This window comes from Meriones unguiculatus, chromosome 4 (assembly GCF_030254825.1).
Source record: "Meriones unguiculatus strain TT.TT164.6M chromosome 4, Bangor_MerUng_6.1, whole genome shotgun sequence".
NCBI classification, from domain to species: domain Eukaryota; kingdom Metazoa; phylum Chordata; class Mammalia; order Rodentia; family Muridae; genus Meriones; species Meriones unguiculatus.
The window spans coordinates 90,140,212-90,157,942 of record NC_083352.1 but is presented as its reverse complement, the minus strand read 5'-3'; the positions used below and the strand labels follow the sequence as shown (position 1 = coordinate 90,157,942).

The 17,731-nt window shown below is 47.3% G+C and overlaps 1 protein-coding gene across 3 annotated transcripts; it reads right to left on the bottom strand.

Moving 5' to 3' along the window:
* Positions 1–1,388: 1,388 nt before the first annotated feature.
* Positions 1,389–16,074, bottom strand: Trafd1 (TRAF-type zinc finger domain containing 1). Of its 3 annotated transcripts, none has more exons than XM_060382480.1 (12): positions 15,943–16,074; positions 14,436–14,500; positions 8,677–8,812; positions 8,546–8,599; positions 7,529–7,934; positions 6,862–7,068; positions 5,226–5,302; positions 4,417–4,647; positions 3,543–3,660; positions 2,818–3,025; positions 2,280–2,352; positions 1,389–2,078 (listed from the first exon to the last, which is right to left on the bottom strand). In XM_060382480.1, the coding sequence occupies exons 2-12, from the start codon at positions 14,480–14,482 to the stop codon at positions 2,022–2,024; spliced, it is 1,614 nt and encodes a 537-aa protein (XP_060238463.1). In that variant the 5' UTR covers positions 14,483–14,500; positions 15,943–16,074; the 3' UTR covers positions 1,389–2,021. The 3 variants fall into 3 exon arrangements, with proteins under 3 accessions (XP_060238463.1, XP_021488878.1, XP_060238462.1); XM_021633203.2 differs by having other exon boundaries at positions 2,818–3,154; positions 15,943–16,073; XM_060382479.1 differs by lacking the exon at positions 15,943–16,074 and adding an exon at positions 15,722–15,830 and having other exon boundaries at positions 2,818–3,154.
* Between the last annotated feature and the right edge of the window lie 1,657 nt (positions 16,075–17,731).

Genomic DNA, 17,731 nt, shown 5'->3' with positions numbered 1-17,731 from the left:
GAAAAAGAAAGTTTAACAAGGATATGCCTATGATCACAGTTCATTACATAGCAGGGCATGGGCACTAGTACTAGCACAAGTTCAACGCCAGTCTGGTATATGTAGTGAATGCCAGGCCAGGCAGGACTACACAAAATGAAAGAGACTGAAACCCCATTTCCTACAACTAATATACACTAATTTTCTAAAATCAGTTCTTAACAAGGGTGTGTAACACCTGCAACTCTGAGAAGTCAGAGGGAACTGCGGACACTGAAGCACGCATGACAGTTTAGACAAAAAGTGTCAAAGGAATGGCTTGGAACCCTGCCTGTGAACACCAGCTTGGCTGAGAAATTAAGAAGTGCAGACTCTGGAGATTACCGGGAGACCTTAACTTGTAGCTATATTCATCTTACTGTAGTTGCATGTGTATTTTTTTAAAGTGTATCTATCCATAGCCATTTAGGACAACAGATTACTAACAAGCCACAAGCCAATCCACTTGTTATTTTACCATGTCCAATCCATACAGCATCCTGTGGGATGAGAGCTCTGCTTTCTGGGCCTGCTGTGCTCCATCCTCACCATGGAGAGAACCACCCCCCCCCCTTACTACCACCACCTCTTTGAAGTGCCAAGAGGACATCAGCGACAGCAGAAGCCATGCCCTCTGACTCCTGAAGAAGGCTTTTCTTACCCAGCCACCCTTGGTGAGCCTGGTGTCTTGAGTGATATACCTTGCCTACAGCACGTCTCATTTGGGGACAGAATAATTCTCAGTGTCCTAGCTCTGCTGAAAATTAGAACAGCCTTGTGTAAACCACTGTCTCTGGTTCTCCCACCCTCTCAGTCTTTAACAGGAGTGTAGGATTGGTGGGCCTTCAAAGGCATGGCTCCTTTTGGGATTCAGGATTTTGTATGTTTTGCTTTGAGGCACATCCCGAGCAATCTCTCTTCCTTAGCCTTCCAATGGCTACAGGTGTGCACCGCTGTAGCTGGCCCAGGACTGAGGCTAGGATCCTCCATCTTCTCTTCTGTCAGAAACAACTCTCTAGGCTCCAAGTCTTAAGATGTTAGGCTGCAGTGAACCTCTGAGTTCCCACCAAAGTACAAATTTTGGAGGAAACCAGCAGCATTTATGGTGGTGCAGGCAAGAGAGCCAAGAATTTGAGGCCAGCCTGGTCTACATGGGACATCTTAGGAAGGAAAAAGAATAGGACCCCTTGAGTTCTGAGCACTCTGAGAAGGAACCCGTGTTGGGGTATCCAACAAGGAGCCCAGTCCTCCACTGTACCTGCAGTCTAGAAGCTGAGGCAGGGAGACTGTCAAGTTCAAGGCCATCCTAGCTACACAATAAGACTGTGCACTCTCTCCTCCATCTCTATAGAAAGAACACAAGCCTCAGCTGAGTTCCAAATACAAACTTTATTTCTATTACAAGGAAATAGATAATTAGAACAGTAAAATAAAAAGGGAGGGGGACTAGAGCAGAGGCTCTCTGTCCTCATGAAGGCAGGTGTGGCCCTGGTGCGGGCAGCGAGAACAAAGCAGTACATTCTCCGTCAGGAACAGAGGGTGGCGAGTGACCTGCAAGCACCAAGGTGGCCTCTAGTCCATGTACCTGCAACTCAACTTGTTCCTAACATGCTGCAAACCCAAGCTTAGGCCCCCACAGGGAAAGGATTACTTCACTGATAGCTCTGAGATTCCCGGAACACGCCTCTCTGTCCACCAGGACCACAAAGCACCAAGAAGCAGTGGTGATGGTATCTAAGGATGGAGCCCTTATGGGCCAAGAGGGCCACAGATGCACTGATTTCACTGCTGCCCAACAGTGGCAGCCATAGCCTCCCAACTAGCCCTCCCTCAAACCCAAACACCCACAGCACAATCTCAAAGACACAAAATGGCCATAACCTAGGAAAAATCACAATCTGGAGTCTCTCCTGCCCGATGAGCCGAGAGGCATTTGGACACTGCACCAACGTGTGCTGCTATGCATAGGGGTGGGCTGTAAGAGCCCCCCCCCCCAGTCACCATTACTCCTCCTCTTCCTCCTCCGCATCCCCTGCTCCCTGCTGCTTGGAGGGTTTTGCCTGTTGGACAACACAACATTTAGTAGCGAAAGAACACTCATGCCAGAGCTGCCTGGTTCCCAGAGAGCTCCCCTCACAAAAAGCCAGGGAACGGACCCTAAGCCACTAGGAATGTGCCCAACAAGTTCTCTGAACTCACAATCCCACCAGCCCCATCCACATCTGCATCTTTCCTGAGCATAAGTTCAGGACCCCAGTTACCTTTGTTGCTCTGCTATGGTAGCTGGCAGCTGCAGGGGTGACCCGAGAGCTCCGACCACCTTCACTCCTCCCACTGCAAAAAGAGATCAGGAAGCAGCATGCTGAGGTGTGGGGACTCAGAGGAGGGGAGGAAGTGACAACCACTCAGCAAACCCCTGTGTGCACCAAAAGGGAAAACCAGACTCTTCAGTGAAGGTGGGGACCACCTAGTTAAAGCACGAGCCGAGCAAGTATGAGGTTCCGGGTTCCACCCTAGCACCACTGGAAAAACAAAGTCCTCCCTCTTTCCATAGACCATGCTGGACCAGGGTGAGCAGATCTTTTGTATTAAATATTCTGTGTGTGTGCAGACATATGTGGATACATGTGCTATGGCATATGTGTGGTGGGCAGAGGACAACTTTGTTTCTGGGGTAGAACTCTGGTCATCAGGTTTTGCAGCAATTGCTTTTACCGACTGAGTCATCCCACCAGCCCCAGACTGCCTGCCCATGCTTTCCTCAGCCACTATTGGCTCCATTCTGGGGCTGCTGCTTACCTGGCTCCGTATCTCCCAGGAGGAACATGAGAAAAAGTGGGCACAAGGTTTTCTGGATAGAGATTTCGAATAGAGTGGATCACTGGAGTGCGCCCAGATGCTAGGGGCCCATTCTCGATGCCCTGACTCCGCCCGCGGATGTCCTGGCTTTCTGAGTTGTTGAGCTTCAGTGCACCAGGAGGGATAGGCTGGCAGTCAGACCTAGGGCCTGAAGGTGAGTTCAACAGTCGGTTACAGGTAGTCACACTGTTCATGGTTCTGCTGGGAGACATCAAGTAGGTGGACCCTTTCGCTGCTTCCTGCTTGACATCATCCATGTAGCCAGAAGACAGGTCTCCTGGGAAGACAAGGTGGTGATGGCTTTAGGGAAAGGCTACTCTAGCTGTTAGTGCTGGATTCAGGGCAGAATGCCCACTCTCACATGCTGATGTCCTGACCCTTAAGGACAGTCCCCTAACTCTGAAAAGCTGTTGGCACTTCACTTTGTGGTGGGAAGTTTCAGAAATATGTGCCCAGCTCACACACCGAACTGCTATTCACAGCTGCCTCAGAAGCCATAACCCTATGAAGTCTGAACTTAGAACAGCCCTCTCAGCCTCAGCAGAACTCTCCAGGAGACCCTCATACATGTGAACTAGAGGTGTAGGTTAGCCTCCTGCAGAGCAGGAGTTGGAAGCAGGCCTGAAGCTGCAGTGGCTGCAGCCTAGCTCAGCCCCAGCTGATACCCTGATGTTTGACCCGCCTCCTGGGCAGCTCTGGTGAAGTGTCTTCAGGCTGGGAATCCTGTGTAGGGATGCCCTCCATCACATGATTTGCTGTGGCTGGGCGTTGGTCACATTGATCCTAAACAAAGGAAAAAGAAAAAGAAAAATCAGAACTTGGGATATTGGGGAGAGGAAGAGGAGCAGCAGGTTGGGAGGTCATCCCCAACCTACAGCAAACACTGAAAACCGCTAAGAAAATCCTGGGAATGGAATGGACAACCATCGTGGGCTCCTGAGGCTCTGATGAAGATGAAGAGGCAGAGATGAAGCAAAGGCCGGTGTTGAGAGTTGAGAAGTCAGAACAACATACTTTGTCTGGAGTGTTTATGTGGTGGCTTATTTGGTCTCTCTTCATTGACAAAAAAGCAAGTTTGTCCTTGAAATGCAAGACATACAAAAGTAAAGAATGATGCCAGCACTGTTGGCTTTTCTTGTAACTTGTAAATTTTAACTGGGTTGGGGAATATTTTCTGCTAACAACCTGGGATTCCAGACTGGAAAAACTGGAAAGACTTTTAAGAGTATGTAGCGTAGCACCCTTCTTTCCAGAAGCCCCGTGAGTTGTACAGAGCCAAGCCACCACATGAGAAAGTCAGAGCCAGAGCCCGAGTCTCATGGAACACAGTTCTCAAATAGCACAACAGGAGAGCCTGCCTGTCAAAAATCAGGATGATCTGTACTCTCAGGGAAATGCTCCATCAGTCTCCTGCTCAAATGTAGTCTGTGATAGCATGGGCAGGGCTCTGAGGATGGAATATGCTGGAGGCTGTGTGCATAACCTGCACTCCCAGGTGACCCACATGGAGACCAGAGAACAGCCTCCAGGGACTCTCACCTGATGATGGAACAGCACCTCCTCTTCCAGCTGCACACCACAGAACTCACAGGGGATGATGATGCTGTCTTCCACAGCAGTTGTGTTGCTCAGGCCCATTAAAGTGTCTAACTGGTTACTTGTTGCTTGTTGTAGAAAGTTCTGGAAGATGACACCAGGATCCTCTACCCCCCTGACAGAAGAGCTGCCAGTATTGAGTGAACGTAAGGCATGTGAAGGGTTGCAGCTTGTCTGTCATTCAAAAACATATTAAAAAAAAAAATAAAAGGAGGTTAAGAAAAAATTAAATTACCAAACATTTTCTCCAAGAAACTCCTTAAACCTGTGAGCACTGTGGAGCTGGAAAGGGCATCTCTATGTTCTGCTATTCCCTAATGAACCTGTGCCATTCATCACACATTGTCTATAACCATTTGATAAAACAAAAGCCAAATAGTCTTTTTATCCTTATTAAAGGGCCAAACACTAGATGTATTCAAAGTGTTCAGCGCTGTTTCTGAGAGTGGGGTATGTGCCACCGCCCAGAGTAGAGACTACATGGCAGCTTTAGAAATGCTGGCCTAGACCTCACCACAGGAGAATACGGGGAAACATAGCTCCCTTATAGCCAGGCACAGTGCTGTGTGCCCTTGGGTCCCAGTTGGTTGGGACACTGGGACAGAAGGTTCTCTTGGGGCTGAGTGCCACAGCCATATGATAAAAACAGTTACACCTCCCCACAGGCACTATACGCAGTAAGGCCACTTGTGGCTTGTCACACTGACCACAGCTTGCTCACATTCTGCCTGAAGCTGTCAAGTGACACACACCTGATGGTCAATGAGCAGTTCCTCAGGGTACAGCTCCTCACAGAACTCACAGGGCAGCAGAGTCTCGTCAGCAGCACCTGGGGCCACAGGAATGAACGAGCAACTGCTGGTCAACCCTGTAGGGTATCTGACACACAAATCTGACTTGGGGCAGGGGTGGGCATTGGATTGCCAACGAAAAGGACACAATATAAATTCCAAACTGGACAGGTGCGGTGGTGCACACCTGTAATCCCAGAACTAATGGAGGCAGAGGCAGGCAGATCTCTGTGAGTTCCAGGGCAGCCAAGGCTATACAGAGAAACCCTGTCTCAAAAACAAAAATTTTTTTAAACCAAATGAACAAATAAATAAATTCCAAACTGTGAGTTCAAGGGGAGGTTTCACATGAAACGGAAGTTCTCTGAAGTTTAGGAAAGTCTGTTTGGAAACAGGATACTTTTTTAAAAGAAAAGAAACAATTGTGTAAAGACGTAATGAGCTAAACAAGGAAGAATCCCATAAAGGGCTACCAAGCATAGACTTCTTGCTGTAGATTCTTGCCACCAAGCAAGAATACTGGCATGATGGCATACCCTATAGCCTCAGTACTTCCGAGCATGAGGCAGGGAGGCAGGATAGTGAGTTCAAGGCCAGCCTGGGCTACATAAATATAGCTTATCTCAAAAAACTAAATAAGTAAATAAAAGTGAAAATGCTGTAGAGACACCAGTCAAGGGCCCTGACTGTATCTAGACTGTAAGCATGGAAAACAGCTAAACAGTGTGGCACACAGCTAACCCCAGCACTCAGGCACAGACAGGCGCCTCTCCGCAACTGCCAGGCCAGCCAGGACTGCACCCTTAGACCCTGTTTCAAAAAAAAAAAAAAAAAAAAATATATATATATATATATATATAAATACATACATACATACATACACACTGCCAGATGGTGCGCACCTTTATTCCCAGCACTTGGGAGGCAGTGCTAGGTGAATCTCTGAGTTCAGGCTTGCCTGGTCTACAAAACAAGTTCTAGCCAGATATACACAGAGAAACCCTGCCTTGAAGGAAAAAAAAAAAATCATGTATTTCGAGCTACTGTCTCACTATACATCCCTGGCCTGGAACTCACAGAGATCCGCCTGCCTCCACTGCCTAGGGACTGGGATTAAAGATGTGTGCCAACTTGCCTTTACTTATTTTAGATGTTTGTAATAGGAGATGGTCATAAGCCATAGGGCTCATGCACTGTCAAAGATCAACTATGGGAGTTGGTTCCAGACCCAGGATTGTTAAGTCTTGGCAACAAGTGCCTTTACCTGCTAAGCTGGCTCACCAGCCCAACATTTCAATTTTTTTTTCAATTTTGTATGACTTAAATAATGTAAGACTAACAAAAATTATAGTGACTGGGAGCTGGAAAGATGGTTCAGTGGTTAAGAGTACTTGCTGTTCTTACAGAGGACCTGGGTTCAGTTCCTGACACCTGCATGGTAGTTCATAACTGCCAGTAACTCCAGTTCTAGGGGACCCAACATCCTCTTCTGGCCTCCAAGGCACTGAATGCCTGTACATTTGCTTATTTGTACAATAAGCAAAACACTTTTAAAAATAATAAAAAATTGTTGACTATGCAAAAGAAGCAAACTTACCCTTTATGTCACCGAGAGATGTGGGCCCAGCAAGAGCTGTATCAGCCTCAGACACAGAACCCCAGAAGCCCTGTTCTGTCATGCTGGAGGCCTGTCCCTCATTCTGAAGACTCAGGGCCAACATGAAGTCCAAGTGTGCATTATTTTCAGCACTCTCTTTTGGGGACTGCTGGCTTCTATTCCTTTCTTGCCTTTGTTGTTCTTCAACTAGGAAGAAAATAACTAGCACATTAGAGAAAGCCACCATCCATGACTGACAAACTGTCAAAGATCAACAGAAGCTTGCCAACCCATTAGTACCCTGAGCCCTCTGCCTTCAGGGGCCTCTGAACCTGACATGTGCCATGAAACAAAACTCCATTAGGATCACAAGCAAATGACTAATCAGCAGTACTACTCTCCGGGCTCAACACTGCTCTCATCTGCATTATGGCAGAATGAGTAACTACAGTCAGGCTACCTGGACAGCAACCTGAGGGCATGCTGCCTGTGTCTCAGGGACTAAGGACACTGTCCGCCCATCACCATCAATCCTAACAGCAACAGCATCTAAGCAACAGCATAAGGGAACAACCCTTCCCAGTATCACCCAGTAATGGTCATGTTTCTAGCATCAAGATCTTTTTGTCTCCAAAGTCTAGTTGCCCTTTTGCCAAGCACAACTCACACAGATTATTTTGAATTGGAAAGTTGGCTGTCGTGCTCCTCTGGCTAACAGTCCTACTGTAGAAAGGGTCCGACTCAAAGGCTCTCAGGGGCCTTCCAGGGAGCCTCATGGGCGGGTCCAGAGCTTCAATTTGTCTGAGGAGCTGGGATGCAATCCAGATTCCATCCTGACTCCAAGACTCATCGTAGGCATCAGGAGGGATGGCAGCCTCATTTCTCTTTCCCTCCTCCACTCTCCCACAGACTTCAGGGTGAGTCTTTAGCTCCTTCACAAGCACGTTGCGCCCACAGCTGCCACACAGCTCTGTCCGGGCACCACAGTAATCTTCATGCTCCTTCAACTTGAGAACAGAAAGCTCCAGATCACAGTGCTGGCAGACAGCAAGCCGCAGAGGACACTCAGTCTCCTGCAAGGCAAGGTGGGAGGGCTCTTACGATATACAGAGCCTGGAGCTCAGCACAGGGAAGAAACTGTCTACTTCAGTCTTCTCCAGCCCCAGCTGGAATGCTATTCTTTCTAAGAATCAGGAGTTGTGGCCCTGTGGGATGGTTTTACGGTGCTTGCTGCCAAGGCTGACAGCCAGAGTTTAAGGCCTAGGATCTACATGGTGGAAGAACTGACTCCCCAAGTTATCCTTTGCCCTTCACATGTGCACTGTGGGACAGCGCGCACACGTACCAACTAAAAAGAATTGAAAATGAAAGGAAAAGCTATTTTCCAACATATAGAACAAGTCACAGACTTGGTTTCATATGCCCCAGGAAGGCACCAATAGGGAAACTCCAATGAGCAGACAGACTTGGTTCCAAAGGCCAAAGAACAGTCTAAGGAGGGAGTACAAGAGCTGCAGTTCCATCTACAGGACTCAGTCAAAGCTTCAAGTAGGCTTTGAGCATGGGTCTGCATGAGAGACGGTGGGGAAAAGGCTGTGTACAGGCTTTCTTGCTGCACATGGCTCTGTGGTCTCAGTAGGTCTGACCCCAGAAGTCCATCCCTTCTTCCCTGGATGACACTGACCTCATGCTGCTGTAACTGCCTCTTCTCCAACTTCATGTTACATTTGCAGGTCACCTAGGATAGAAAGACTCAATCAAGTGGCTCTGGAACAACATACTTTTCTACTGCACATCTGGGAATGGGCAGTTTACCTGACAGTGCTCTGTAGCCATGTGAATGTCCATGTCAGATTTGGGGAATGGTTCCTTGCAGATAGGGCACACACCAATGTTCCTTTGACAGTGGATTTCATGGATGGTAAAATTAAACACAGGAATTTCCTTTTTGCTACAGAAATAAGCCAAAGAAAAAGACAAGTATTAATAACTGATCAAAGCCTTTTCTCATACAGTGGTATCACTTGGACACATGTACCATCAGTGGGGTTTTTTGTTGTTGTTGTTGTTGCTGGTTTTTCTCTTTTTTAAAATTGTATTTATTGTTTTAATTTTTACTGTTTACAGTTATTCATTTTATATCCCGATTGTAGTCCCCTCCCCCATCTCTTCCAGGTTCCACCCTCCCTCCCTCTGTCCCCCATCTCCTTCCCTCCTCTCCTGCTATCAAATCCTAGCCTATTAAGTCTCATCAGGGCTGCCTGGATCCTCTTCCTCTGTGGCCTGGCAAGGCTCCATCGCCAGGGGGAAGTGATCAAAGAGCAGATAACCAAGCTCATGTCAGAGACAGCCCCTGCCTTCCCTTACTAGGGACCCCACATGGAGACTGAGCTGCCTATTGGCTACCTCTGAGCAGGGGGTCTAGGTCCTCTCTATGCATGGTCCTTGGTTGGTAAATCAGTCTCTGCAGATCCCCTGGGCCCAGATTTTTTGGCTTTGTTGGTCTCCTTGTGGAGCTCCTGTCCCTTCGGGTCCTTCTATCCTGCCCTTTTTCCATAAGACTCCCTGTGCTCTGCCCAAAGTTTGGCTGTGAATCTCAGCATCTGCTTAAATCCCCTGTTGGGTGGGGCCTTTCAGAGGACATCTATGGTAGGCTCCTGTCCTCTTCCCTCTCTTTCACTGATTCTGGTATCTATCCTGTTTGCCATTCTGAATGAGGTTTAAGCAATGTCTCCTTTTTGTCCACCAGTGTTTTGTCTCTATCCACATTTTAGTTTTGTGTTTGTCTTTTCACACAGGATCTCACATAGCCCAGGCTGGCCTCAAGTCCCTATGCAGACCTTACTATCTCTTACCTCCCAAAGGTGAGACTACAGGAATAAACCACTATGCCCAGCTTGGTTTTTGAGACAAGTTCTCACACTGTAACACAGACTGGCCTTAAATTCATAGCAATCTTCCTGCCCTAGCTTACTAAGTGTTGGTAGTGGAGGTATAAACTACCTTGCCTGCCTAATGACTTTATTTCTGTTTGTTTTACTTTTGAGACAGGTTCTTGCTACTGTAGCTCTGATTGGCCTGGAATGTCTTCCTCAGTCTTCCAGGTGCTAGGAGCATTCTATTACTGATACTCCCATGTCCTGGAATGCCCAAAACCAAAAGAAAAGCTGTAACTACAAAAATAGTTCAGGACTGGTGAGATGGCTCAGTGAATGAAAGCATTTGCTGTCAAGCCTGGCAACCTAAATATGATCCCTAGGTCTACATGGTAGGTGGCGAGAACTGATCCCAAAATGGTGTCCTCCAACTCTCACTTGCACAGTGTGGTACTCATGTGCATGTGTGAACACACACAGTAAATGCATAGAGTATAATAGATACCGGTTAGAAAAACAACATTTCCAATCACAACAAACTTTTCTTTCTTGCTAACTGCCTAGTTGTGGCCAATGCAACTATGACACTGAAGAATGCCTTATCTTTTTCTTAAGATGTTAGAGAACCAGGCATGGTAGCATACAACCAGAAGGCACAGAGGAAGATCCAAGTCTGAGTCCAGTTTCGACTACAAAGTAAGTTCCAGGATGGCCAGGCTACACAGAGAAACCCTGCCTTGAAAAACCAAGGTGGGGGGGGGAGGAGGGAGATGACAGAAAAGGCTCCAAAGACCAATTATTGGGGGAGGGGGGTGTAAGGAAGCACAGGCATGTTTGGTTTATTTTGTGAAACATGGTCTCTCTATGTAGACCAGGTTGGCCACAAACTCACAAGAAACTCGTCCACTTGCCTCTGCCTCACAAATGCTGGAATCAAAGGTGTGTACCACCATGCCTGGTTTTTAATTGTTTTAGATATATTTATTTTGTGTATACTGGTGTAATGCATGCTTGTATGTATGTGCTCCATGTGCATGCCTGGTACCCACAGAGGCCAGAAGGGGGCTCTGGATCCCCTGGAACTGGAGTTATAGATGGCTTTGAGCCATAACATGGGAAACCAAATGCTGGGAACCAAACCTAAGTAAGAGCAACAAGTGGTTTTTGTTTTCAGGGTTTTTTGTTTTGTTTTATTGTTTTTGTTTTGATTAATTAAGACAGGGTTTCTCTGTGTGTAGCCCTGGCTGTTCTGGATCTCACTTTTTAAACCAGGCTGACCTTGAACTCAGAGATCTGCCTACTTCTGCCTCCCAACTACTGGGATCAAAGGCCTGCATCACCTGGCTAAATTCAAAGAAACTAAATTCAAAGATTTAGTTTCTTTTTTTTTTTTTTTTTATATGCATGTATGTATAGGTGTGTGCCCATGGAGGTCAGAGGCATCTGATTCCCCTAGAACTGGAGTTATAGGTGACTATAAACCACCAGATGTCAGGTGCTAGGAACTGAACTCAAGTCCTCCGCTGGAATGGTTTAAGCTCTTAAAAACTGAGCCATCTCTAGAGCACCTCCCAGACCAGCTTTCAAAACCTACAAAGTAAAAAGTTCCTCAGACAGACAGGTGTGGGCTAGGTCAGTCCTCCATGCTAAGCTGCTTTTTCTTCTTTAGTTGCTATGCTGCCGGTAACCTTGTTTTCACTAGCTTCTCCACTGCGCTGTTTGAACTCCCTTAGTACAGTTATTTATACACTGTCCCAGGCCTCAGACTCCTTCAAATTAGAACAAACTGAAAATCAGGATGTCTCAGCCAAGTATAATTTTTCTTCTCAAGTCTTTTTTTTTTTTTTTTTTTATCCATGTCAATGATGACAGAGCCACTGACTTACACAGACATGCAAATAATGCTAGGGGAGTCTCTAAAGCAGCAGGCAGAGAGCATCAGTGGAAAGCCAGTCTCTGAAAGGCACCTTCACCCACAAGGGCAGGGCCAGCAGCAGAGCTCTGCTCAAAGCTGAGTAGAGAGAAAAAGCACCAAAACAGAGAGGCACTCTCCTCAAGCTCTCCATTAGCATGGCACTCTCCTCAACCAGCATCTCCCTCCTGCTGCCATGTGGTAAGTGAAGCAGAGAATAGTGCTCACTTGCTCAGTGGGTAGCTTGCTGTGCCAGCACAAGGATCTGAGTTTAAATTCCCAGGCACATCTAAGAGCCAGTGTCATGGCAAAGACAGGCAACTGCAGGGCTTGTGACCAGCCAGTCTTTCTGAAGTGGCATGACACCCTCTCAGACATGTGCACACATGTAAAGAGAAGAAACCATTCCTCTTTCATTAGGTTTCAGTAGAAGTACTGATCAAGGGGCTGGAGAGATGGCTCAGAAGATAAAGAGCACTTATTGCTCTTGCAGAGGACCCAAGGTCAGTTTCCAGAACCTATAAGGTGGCTCACTATCACCCATAACTTAAGCGCCAGGGTACCCGGTGCCCTTTTCTGGTCTCTATAGGCATAAGGCACACACATGGCGCACAAACATACACACAGACAAATCACTCATACACATAAGTTACACAAATATTAAGGGGGGAAAAAAAGAGAGAAAAAATTAGTGGAGCCAGGAATAGTGATGCATGCCTGTGATCCTATCACTCAGGAGGCTGAGGCAGGGAGATCACAAACAAATTCAAAGCTAGTCTGGGACAAAAGCAAAACCCTGTCTCAAAGGGAGGGAGAAGAAAACAAATTAATCAATCAATCAAACAAACAAACAAAAATACAACATGTACTACCAGCAAACAGCAAGATAAATTCTTGGGAAAGCCACACCAGGCTACTCTCACCCACCTGCCTAGATCTCATTCCTCAGGTAAACGTAAAAATGGAGTCTTGGAAGATGTCTCTGACCACAGGTGTGCAGCATCGCTCACATACCTCACACTCACACCCAAAATAATTTTTTTTATGTTTCTCTTTCAACATGTTTTAAAAACATGAATATAATAAGCTTAACACTCAAGACTGTACCACACAGACCTTGACAGTAGCCTTAGACCCGTGAAATGATAACAATGAAATGTGACTGTCTAAGGCAAGAGTTTCTGTCACCATGCTAGCATAGGCCCCAGGTTTACTCCCTGCACTGAAAGAAAAAATGACGGGGGGAGGGGGGCAGGGCAGCATGGTACCACATGTACTCGCGTGTGATGTGTCCAGAGAAGCCCTGGGCTGGCTCCCCAGTACAGAAAAAGGAAAAAAAGTACTACATGTACTGGAGCAACATGTGGTAGCTCACATCTCTTAGCCCAGCGCTTGGAAGGTAAAGACAGAAGGTCCGTGATTTAGGTCATCTGTTTCTATTTTCTGAGTCTGAAACTAGCCTGAGCTACATGAACCGTCTCAAAAAGAAAAGCCCAACATGTGACTCATACTTGTCATCCCAGCACTCTGGAGGCTACATATCCAGTTCCAGGCTAGCCTGAGCTTTTTAGCAACACCTTGTCTCAAAATAACCGCCACAACAAAAAAAGCAAATGTTCATCCTGAGCTGCTCAGCTAATTTTTCCATCACTACACTTAGAGCCATTTTACACACTCAGTCTCAAGCACCCCAAAACAGCCTCTGGGATTACACAGGGAAATCCTTCCTTCCACCACAATGGCAGAGGCAGATGGATCTCTGTAAGCTCAATGGCAGCTGAGTCTGCAAAGAGAGTTTCAGGCCAGCCAGCAAGACCCTGTCTCAAGCAAACAAATACAATTTTTATACTTTTTCAGACATATAAAAAAAAAAATCAGTTCTTGGCCTAGCAGTGGTGGTACAAGCCTCTAATCCCAGCACTTGGGACGCAGAGGCAGGTGGATCTCTCTGAGTGCCCGGGCTATAAAGAGAAACCCTGTCTCAAAAAAAAAAAAAAAAAAAAATTAGTTTGCTTCTTATATGTGAGCAAAGGCTATAGGGTCTGAGGGTAGCTCAGTGGCAGACCTTGTCCACCACACACAAGACTGTGTACAATCCCTACCACTGCCCACACCCAAAGAAGTTGAGGATCCAAACCACTCCAGGTTTTTTGTGCTTGTTTTCTTTTTGAGAAGGGTCTTTCTATATAGCACACTGAAGACCAAGCTGGCCTGGAATTCAAAGATCTTCCTGGCTCTGCCTCCTGAGTGTTGAGATTGAGACTAAGGTATGTGTTACTACCACCCAGCTCCAGGATCTTTTTTGAAAAGTTTTATTTACTTTATTCTTTGTGTATGATGTTTTGCCTGCATGCATGTCTATGCACCACATGTGTGCCTGGGGTCTAGAGAGGCCAGAGGCCATTGCATTCCCTGTAACTGGAGTTACAGATGGTTGTAAGCCACCACTGGCTGATGGAAACCAAACCTGGGTCCTCTGAAAGAGCAGGCAGTGCCCTTAAACACTGGGCCATCTCTCCAGCCCTAGCTCCATCTTGCTAAGTCACTAAAGACAGAACAGAGTCCCAAGTCCCAGCTTTATCCATTCCAATCCCTATTTTACCCAGAGAAAGGTGTCTGTCGAATTCTAAACAAGCAATTTGCCCAAATTGTTAAAAGTCTCTAATTACAATGACTCGCATAGTTTAGGATCACATCCAGCCTCAGTTACAACCTACCAATAAACCACCCAAGCCTTTACAGAGCTGGCTTGTCCCCCTGTCAAACCATTAGATTCCATGTCCTACCAGTTGTCACACAGCCGAGCAGCCTGGTCATCTGGAAACTCAGCCATCTTAGCTCTTCCTGAAAACTGCAAAGGAAGAGGTGTCACTTTCTGTTTCGTTTCTGCTTTAGGGATGACATGCAAAAGAATAAAAACTTGGGGCATTCCTTTTCACTGTTTTTAATTGTTTAATTTAAAGAATAATTAGATTTACAAAATGTTACAAAAAAAAAAACCCTTAAAATACAAAGAACTCACCCAACTGCAGTAAAAGTTAACATTTTAAAGTCCTAATACTAACTATTTAAAAATGTAACTAATTTACAGACCTTGTTCAAATGTCAGGGAGAGACTACCAACCCTCTTCTGGTTCAGTTTCAATCCCAAGTCAAATACTTAGATGTTACTTCTTACTCTGATCTGATCTGAAAACTCTATAGTTTTTAATCTCTCACAGCCTTATTCCGCTAATTAGTACCTTAATCAGAGCTTGCTAGCTACTAGCAGTTACTAATGGTTTTTAGCTACTGGCTAGTTATTTTGTAGACAGTCCTTCAATTTGTGTTTGTCTGATGTCTTCTTGGACGAAATTCAGGTTACACACTTTTGGCAAGATTATCATCAAAGTGATGAGGCTAGACTGGGGCTCAAGTGGTACAGGGCCCTGTGTTCCCTGACCAGCCATAAAACTGGACATGATGTACGTGCCTGAAATCTTACCACTAGAAATATGGAAACAGAAGAACCAGAAGTTCAAAACCGTCTTGGTGACCTAGTAAGGACAATCTAAGATGCATTAGACCCTGTTTCAAACAAACACACACAAACCCCAAACCAAAACCAGAACAGAGGCAGAGAGCTAATCTTTGCCTATCAAATGGCAAAGATGCCTAGTGTTGATGCTGACGCTGCCTACTCAGATGAGACGGGGCCTCCCAGGATTTTTCTCTGTCAAGTTTGAGGAACTCCCACCCGGGTATGCCAGGCAAGGACTGTCCGCGCCAGCCCTTCTCTTTCCTTATAGGATGCAAGGCAGAGGGCGAAGCGCTGGCAACCGCAACGCCAGTGTTTACATCACTCCTTCCCATGACACAGAAATAGACTTAAGATACTGACTGCTAACAAGGCGCCAGGCTGGTCTGGGCATTGTCAAGCCACCCGCCATCCACAGTGCCCTGGCAACTGCGACTGTTTAACGAATTCAAGAGTCCAGTGTGGCAGAGCACGGGAAACAAGCAAATGAAACCCAGTAACCTAAGGTGAGTGTCTACGGAAAAGCAAGCAAAGAGGGCGGCGGGGCGGACGGACCTCTGGCGACAGCAAAGACTCGGCGGGCGGGAGGCCCAGGGAGGCGGAGGCAGGCCCGGCCACACGCCACGACGGCGCCTCGGGGAGCGGCCGCTCTAAGCTCCGCGGGCCGGGGCGGTTGGAGCGGGCCCGGCCTCCGCCTCCCGCCGCGAGCCTCGGCCTCCGCCGCCCGCCCCGCCCCACCCCAGCCCACCCCACCGCGCCGCGCCGCCCGCGTTCACCTCAGAGCCCAGCGGGAACCACTCCACCACAGCTACCTCGGTCGCCCCGCGCCAACAACGGCCCTGCCGCCCGGCCGCTTCCCACAGTCGCCGAGGGCCACTCCCATTGGCCCGCTGCGGTGCCCTGACGGACGTCCATTGGGCGGCAGCGCTGCCGCTCCCTCTGGCCCGCCTCCTCCTCCCCCATTGGATCACGGAGGTTAGGGGCGTGTTCTGAAGGTCCCCGCCCCCCTCACATCTGGAAGCGGAGACCTCTGCGGACTCAGGCCTTTGATTGCCTTAGTAATGCTGGGTGAAAATCCCCAGGGAGACGGAATGTGCCTACTAAGACGGTGGGTGGCATTTGTGCCCCGTCATGGGCCGTTAACACCCACTCGTCATCCTTGTCATTAACGCTTCCTGGTGCCAGACCTCTTCCAGGCACTGGAGAATCCTGTGTGACAGCCAGGGTCTCCTTGCCTGGCCTTGGTGGACTGATTCTCTGAGCTCCTCATACCTAGTGCATACAAAGAGGGAAATTATAAGTGTACACTGGGCTGGCGGGTAAACTGCAAAACAACTCAGCTGTGGGGCTAGAGAGATAGCTCTGCCGTTAAGAGTGCTTGCTGCTCCTGTAGAGGACTCGGTAATAACAACTTAAAAGAGAAAAGCAGAACACAGAGGCACTTGCCTTTAATCCTAGTACTCTGGCCTCAACTGCCTGTGAACCAAGGAAGATGACCTTAAACTCAGTACCGTCCTGCCTCCATCTCCCGAGTGCTGAGTTTGCAGGCTTCTGCTACGGCACCTAGCTAACTGCCCTATGTTTTTATTTCTCTCAAATATATATTTGAAATTAGAACTGTGGGCTCACTTTTGACTCGGCTGCCGTGGTTACCCGTGTTTCTGTTTTGTTTTTGGTTTTAACTGGCAAACTGTTTCTGAAAGTGATGGCATCATTTAACATTCCCATCGGGAGTGGAGGAAAGTTCCAGATGCCCCACATGTTCCCAACGTGATATAAATACATCCTGAAGAAATAAACAAGAGAACAGCAGTCCTGTCTCCTGGCAACAGCTCATCATCCTTCCTGTGAGAGTGACTCAGAGGCTCCTTTTGAATTAGAGGTTTACAGGGGTAGGAAAGGACAAAGGATAGTCCAGGAGGAAGAGAAACAGCGGGGAAACTCCTGCTACCTCGGGCTCCCCTTAACCTTTGGGTTTGTAAAAAAAAAAAAAAAAGTTTCTGGCTCTGTGTGCTGGCACACCCTTAATCTCAGCCTTGGAGAGGCAGAGGCAGGCGGGTCTCTGTGTTAGGAGCCAGTCTGCTGTACAGATGTACAGAGCTAGTTCCAGGACAGCCAGAAACCCTATTTTGAAAACCATGAATAAATAAATTAAAAATAAATGAATGCATGCAAACAAACAAAGACATTAAAAGAGAAGGGCACTAGTGGAGAAGAGCTCATTAGAAGGGGAGATGAGAGGGTGAACATTATCAAATACATCATGTGTGAAAACGTCCTAATGAAATGTATGCTACTAAAGCATTTAAAATCAATAATATTTTGTCTTGGACAGCCCTCGGTCTCCACACATGCAGCAGATTAACTGAATTTGAATGTCAGAGTCTAAACATTCCTTCTGGGCTCTGACAGCTTCAATACCGACTGTGTGGAATTTGGATAAAGCCCCAGGGGAGGTGGTGTCTGCCCTCAGCCCTGCCAGGCTGGAGGAGGGGGAAGCCCTCTTGTCCTAGCCAAGGCCCTCACTACCTCCATCCTCACCTCCTTCATCCCCACCCCCCCAAG

What these genes read in the sequence shown, in the direction of transcription:
- Trafd1 (XM_021633203.2), bottom strand. Translation starts at nt 14,482, where the DNA reads ATGGCTGAGTTTCCAGATGACCAGGCTGCTCGGCTGTGTGACAACTG. An exon ending in GCTCGGCTGTGTGACAACTG is followed by an intron (nt 8,813 to 14,435) that starts GTAGGACATGGA and finishes TTATTTCTGTAG; the next exon opens with CAAAAAGGAAATTCCTGTGT. An exon ending in CCTGGGAGATACGGAGCCAG is followed by an intron (nt 2,353 to 2,817) that starts GTAAGCAGCAGC and finishes CTCTTTTTGCAG; the next exon opens with TGGGAGGAGTGAAGGTGGTC.